Source organism: Pagrus pagrus (assembly GCF_965226575.1).
Source record: "Pagrus pagrus genome assembly, chromosome: 8".
Taxonomy (NCBI): domain Eukaryota; kingdom Metazoa; phylum Chordata; class Actinopteri; order Spariformes; family Sparidae; genus Pagrus; species Pagrus pagrus.
The window spans coordinates 16,697,984-16,704,322 of record NC_140192.1 but is presented as its reverse complement, the minus strand read 5'-3'; the positions used below and the strand labels follow the sequence as shown (position 1 = coordinate 16,704,322).

Sequence of the window (6,339 nt, the reverse complement as noted above, 5' to 3'; positions counted from 1 at the left end):
CTGATTTATACCTCTCTTTAGATAAGCTTATACAGTAGGACAGTCTTAAGCAAGTCCTAAAACCTCAAACTATTGGAGGGCTTTAACATGTCTTAGATGGACATATTGGTACGTATGATGCAGCTGCAAAGTCACAGAAGCACCCTTTTAAACCTGTGAGTGACAGTTGTAGTGTCTGTGTGTTTCTTATACCTCCTGAGCTCTGAGTGACAGGACAAGGTGGGACTGGACCAGATGTTTCCCTTAAAGTGGGAAGGTGACGACGTAAAGGTCTTATGTCCCGAACAACAACTCCTTAGCCTGTAATGTGCATCAGAGAGTAGTTGGAGGAAGAGGCCCACATCGAGGACTGACCAGTTCAGAGGTTCAGGTTTGCAGGTCAACTTTAGATAACATCAACATAGTCGCACAACATATTCCCTTGAGAAATATTCTACAGAGGTGTTATGCAGACCCATTCCTTCTCAACAGGATAGAGGGGCCCTCAGTTCCCCTAAAGTGAACAATTAGAGGAAATGAACAGACTCTCAAAAGGACCCGCACACCAAAGAACGGGGGTGAATTTGGTTGATCTCCTAAGACTGAGGGTCCGAGAGGAGTTCTGATAGAGCAGAGGGCAAAGCATTTTTGGGCATCACTTTGCCGAGATTTGAGAATACCAGGGAGTGCACACTCTGGTTCGGACGCTGGCTTGAGATCTGTTTCAATAAAGATTGCTCTATCTTTCACCCAGCCTGCCTCCGCAGATTTCCTTTATCAACATATACTACACACCGACACCTTTGGATGACGACAGCCCATACACTTCACAGTTCAACTACTTTTAGCTCTTACACTTACACTGACAGTCTGAGGTTAAGAGTCTGACAACATTAAAAGAAACAATTCCTTCAGAGATAGAGCTTTTTACCAAATAATAAGATCTATTTTGATTCAAGAAACACAGTTTGTTTTATTTTTTTACTTAACATTTCTTTCAAGCACATCATTAACAGAGGTACAGAAATATACAGAAAACAAGTTTCATTCAAGTTTCATTCTCATTCTGAAGTCTAGCGAGGTGAGTTGTTCCAGTTGTTGGCTCGTCTAGATAGTCAAAGTTAGATAGTCAGCCAGAACTTTGGTAAAATAAATCTTGCTGGCAGTTATTCTAGGAAAACTCCAAACTTCTCTGTCCAGCTCTGACTCTCCTTACCACCCTCGTCATCCTGCAACAACTGACATCTTGTGTGATTTCTTTGTGAGACTTCTCCTTAAACTGACACTTGCATGTGTTTCTGGGCACATAAAGGATCTGCTTATTTAACAAAAAGGACTCTCTTTCTAGGAAACATTTCTACCATGTTGTCAGTGACTTAGATTAACAACCTCAGCCCGTCTGTAGCAACTTTTGGTGGACGTAACTTTGGCGGTCATGAATCATTTAAACACTAAAACATGTTGATATGGGGCCCAGGTTTAAGAAATACCAGATCCGTATCATGAACGAATAAGGCTACGCATTATATGCTTATAAGAGCACATTGTGCAGTATACAAGAATCAATCAATGTACTTTACTTTTTATTTTGCTCTAGCAGGGAATTATGCAGAGTTTGCAGTCCACTGTATTAATATAATCAAACTGGGACAGTTATTTTCACTGATAAGATTTCTTTTGAAAGAAAACAGAAAGAATCCTTGTAAAACTTATATTTGTTCGTATTTGTTCATTTGTGCTTGTGCTCATGAACGGACTACATCATTGTGATGCATGGATTGCGTGAGGCACGCAAGGTTTTTTGATCACAAAAGACAGATGCTGGGATAAAGACCTGCCTTAGGAAGACATTTGAAAAGACACACAGGAGGATTTTGGCAAGCAATCAAAGACATAGAAGGAGCGGAGTACGGGCACGTGTGAGTCTAGTGCCAACTTTCCCTGATTTCCAGTCATTGAGCACAGAACAAACTTTCGGTTTCTCTTTTACAGGTATAAGTACACCTGCAGCTCGCCTCCTCAAAGCAACACCTTCACTCTCCTGAAGAGACTCACCGAAGCAGCCAACCTGAGCTCACAGCTACGAAGAAACGGAGACATGGCCTCTCGAGTTGCAGCTCTGATCTTACTGGGTGTCATCTGTGTTGGGTTTGCATCAGGTAAGACACAGACTTTACATTTAAACACTCATATGTCAGAGTGCTTTCAGTGAAGGTGCAAGGTGCCGGTGAGGTTTTCACCTCCTGTGCACTTCAGCTTTTTAGGTTCCACATAAATCCACCACTCTACTGATTTTTTTTCGTTTTAACCCTCCCTGATTAATTTGTTTTTCCATCTTCCTGCAGGTCAGACTGCGGTGGACTGCTGTCTGCAGACCGTTGACAAGTTTTTGCCGCTCATTCGCATTCATGGCTACATCATCCAGGAGGCTGGGAAGGGTTGTGACAAAAGTGCTACTGTGTAAGTGAAAATTATTTCAGCAAAAGAAAGTTCTTTCTTCAGATCCTTTGCTGAATGGTTACAGTCGCTGGTTTATTTTATTTTTGCTGTATCTCAATTTGCAAAACAGTAAGGTAAACGAAAGTGGATGGATGTGAAATCTTTTTTTAGCTCTGCAGTCTGCAACCTATTCTCACTTCTCTGTCTCTCATCTGCTTTTTCAGGTTCACTACAAAGACTGGAAGAATACTGTGCGTCTCCCACCCCAGCAAACTGCCGTGGGTGAGAAGTCACATTGAGGCTCTGGAGGCAAAAAAGCCGGCAAAGAAATAAATCAGGTACATTATAAAAACAAATCTTGTATTTCACCCTTTTGGTCTAAGATTTTTACTTTAAATGCTTCAACCTCGCACTGGCTCATCACTTCCTTTTTTTGCAGGTGTAAAGAAAAGATGGCTGACGATCAAGAAGGGTCGACTCGAAACTGAGAGCTGAGGAGCTTCACTTCAGTCTAAGATGTTGCACTGTAGAGGGCAAACAGTTTGAGAGGTTAACTGAGGAATCGTCACTTCATCTTATCTATGATGATATGTTGTATTCATGCCAGTGAATCAGAATTGTACAGCTCTGTATGTGTTTCTATTCATTTGTGGTGACAAGCGTAATCGTTTTTCTCTTTTCCTATTTCCTTTTGATGATCCCTGTTTGTGAAATGCACTATGAACATGAGAAAAATATTTGCCTTTTCTTGCCTAAAGGGTAAATCCTGGAAGTTACAGTGACAGTGACACCCTGCCGTATGTGTTTGTTTCAATCGCTGCAAGATAAATGATGCTTGACTAGTATCATAATGTTCTGAAATTTCAATGTGCTGTTTAGGTCAAAACTTGTACAAAGTGTTGAGATGATTTGTGTGTGTAAAAAGTGCTGTTCAGAGTTATTCTAAAAATAAAGTTTGATATCATTTTTTAACTTATAGTCGCTGCCTTTCATTAAAACTGAAACACACCACATGACTGCACCCTGTGCTCAGGTTTCTCTAACATGTATGAAAAGATAAAACACACATGAATCTTGTTTTTATAATTTTTATTTTAGTAATACGCTTAGTTCAAGAATGACTGATAATAATTATTCAATCTTTATTGTATAGCACCTCTAAAAACATAGTTACAGAGTGCTATACAAAGGAGGAACACAATGAAAACAAATCTGCGCCACAATTAAAAAAAATAAAACAATAAAAAAACAAAAATGCAATAAACTAAGGTAAAAAAAAAACAACAACAACAATTTAATACATTAAATGCAGTGGAAAAGGAAAAATAAAATTAAACTTGATGATTAATCATAACTTTAGCTAATTTTCCAGCATAATTAAAGCAACATGATATAGAAATTGGCATTTTGTGTGATTTGAGTGCAACACCACTGTCATAAATACAAATCCCAGGTCTGTAATATTTTGTCAGATAGGCGCTAACTACAAACAAAACTCATAAAAAGATGAATCCACTCATTCTCTCTTGGAAACTTGTGCTCCAAATCAATTTCACTGTTTCTGTATTTGCCTTCCTGTCTGATGTCAAAATGGTGATGTTTACTTCTCTTGCTGGTGAAGTCTAAACATGCGCATGTTTTTAAAGTAGCAGAGTGCTGAGCTCTCTCCCCCGTGATACTTCTCCCACTTGGGAATTGGCCAGCACAGCAACAGTCGTCTGCTTTGAGTCGCAGACTCTGCCCCTTGTTTGCAGTCCAGGAAAACAGAGGCCACATGGAGGAAATACAACAGGGTGCAGATGCAGACAAATCGCACAAAGTGTTAATTTCTACATAATGTTACTTTAAGGGAAGTTGGAGGAATTAAATGTACAGAATCAAGAGATACTGAGATTACATTAAGGATTACGCATACAGACTTATGGAATGATTGAGGCACTTTTTGAGGAACTGTTCTCTGCTACTCATCGTTTTTTGATTTTATCACTAGAGCTTGGCATCATTCATTTTCACACTGAGCTCTGATTTCTGCTTTATCATCTTTACTTTTAATGTTAAGATTTAAGGTAGCCCTCCCTGCTATATGTAGTGAAAATGAACTCATTGTTTTTCAAACAATAATCAAAATATCTTTAACGTGCATGATAAAAGACATTAAGCACGAGCCAACTTTGGTGTAAAAACGTGATTCTGTGTTGAGTGTTGTGAGTGATGAGTAACTGTCGGTATTTACTCCTAACATTTATGAGAATAAACTTCTATTGAAAGCTGTGTGAGAGCATTTGAGAACAGGAAGTCCCTCCAGTGTCGTTTGACCTTGTGACGAGACCTCACTGTCCCAATGGCCAAAGAACAAGGCTCCTAATATCCAACAGAATCCTGTGGAATTTCCCACAATGCACGTGGGGCCACAGACCACCCATAATTTATTTGAGGTGATTAGCTGACCTTTTACAGTCCTTTAACAGCTCAACACAATATGTACTTAAAGGACCTGCAAAGTCAGAGGTATTCATTGTGTATTATGAAAATAGTTATGCCACAATCTTTGCTGTTGGTGGAGACCAAACACAGAGCTAAAAAGAGGTTGAATATCGGACTCATATTTGCCAGTTGACCAGAAACTGTAAATGAATGATACCGTTGCTCCAAGTCTGCAGAATGTGCACATACGTAACTGAAATAAGTAACTTTTTGCTAACTAAATAATAAGATGATATGTCGATGTTGTGTTTATTACTTGTTGCACTCCTGCAAGTGGACAAAAAATCTTCACCATTTTTAACTTAATTCCAAGTGTCAGTATAATCTTATCAAGAAAACTGGCTAAATAAATTCATTCATTTCATGTCTAATTTATCTTCTTGAACCTTGACAAGACAAATCTTTGCATTTGCCATGTCAGCACAGTGATTATTGTAGTTCTCGCAGGCATATCAGGGAAGGTAAAACTTGTCTCTTCCAATTCAGGATGCAGATATGCACTAACATGCTCACCCCTAACACACTTGGCTGGATAACACTCTTGGATCAGGACTGCTGTCTGGCTTCTTGCCAGATTTTCCTCCTAAGGCAATAATTCAGGTCCATCAGCTTCTTTCTTTTTCCTGTAATTGCTTAAGCAGGGAAAGTCCATAATGTAAGTGCGGCAGACAGATAGGGAACACAGCCAACAAGCGATTTACAAGAAAATGAAACCTTCTCTGTAAATGCTCTATTGGCACCTACAGGGTGTGACTGAGTTAATAGTTAAACAAGTGCAGCTGGTGATGCAATAAGTTTAGCTGATAGCAAAAGAAAATTAAATATTGGCGCTTTTATGTCAATGCAGGGAGGCCACGACACTGTGAACTTCCTCAATGCAATAAGTGAGGAAGAGAAACTTGGTGGTATCAGTTTCACTGGAAACAATGTTTTTCCAGAAAAAGTTTCACTCATCTTCCACATTAAGATAAATAAACAAAGGAAGTACACACACCTTGTGTAAAAATGCAAGTGTTTGTTCTCACTCAGGGTTTTGATCTGGCTTTGACAACTTGACAAAAAAAAAAGTCCCTGAGGGTGTAGATCTACACTGATAACATCTAATCTCATTGTGTGTCATCTCGAGTGTGAAAAAAATCTTTCCATAAACAAGTTCCTGCCATGTTCTCTGCCAAGGGTGCAGTGTCTTAATCTTGAATCTTTATAACATCATGGAAGTGATAAAGCAATCATCATCTCCACTTTTGGGTGTCATAATGTTAAAAATGAAGACCCTGCCTTGACTTCCATGCGGTACATATCGTATCATATCGTATCATATCGTATCATATCGTATCATGTCATATTGTATGATATCGCATCGTATTGTGAAACTAATAAACTATTGAACAGTTACAGGCTGGACACACTGGATGCGTGAGTAGCGTGTGTGTGGCC

At 39.2% G+C, this 6,339-nt stretch overlaps 1 protein-coding gene across 1 annotated transcript; it reads left to right on the top strand.

Annotated features, from left to right (window-relative positions):
* Positions 1-1,830: 1,830 nt before the first annotated feature.
* On the top strand, positions 1,831-3,390 carry LOC311260970 (C-C motif chemokine 24-like). The gene is made up of 5 exons (XM_084359309.1): positions 1,831-1,898; positions 1,972-2,138; positions 2,325-2,439; positions 2,643-2,756; positions 2,858-3,390. Exons 2-4 carry the CDS (start codon positions 2,078-2,080, stop codon positions 2,749-2,751), a joined length of 285 nt encoding a protein of 94 aa, XP_084215435.1. The 5' UTR covers positions 1,831-1,898; positions 1,972-2,077; the 3' UTR covers positions 2,752-2,756; positions 2,858-3,390.
* Positions 3,391-6,339: the final 2,949 nt, after the last annotated feature.

Bases quoted from the DNA above. Each gene is read 5' to 3' on its own strand.
- LOC311260970 (XM_084359309.1), top strand. From the start codon at position 2,078: ATGGCCTCTCGAGTTGCAGCTCTGATCTTACTGGGTGTCATCTGTGTT. The intron at 2,139-2,324 runs GTAAGACACAGA...ATCTTCCTGCAG, and splicing joins CTGTGTTGGGTTTGCATCAG to GTCAGACTGCGGTGGACTGC. The intron at 2,440-2,642 runs GTAAGTGAAAAT...CTGCTTTTTCAG, and splicing joins TGTGACAAAAGTGCTACTGT to GTTCACTACAAAGACTGGAA.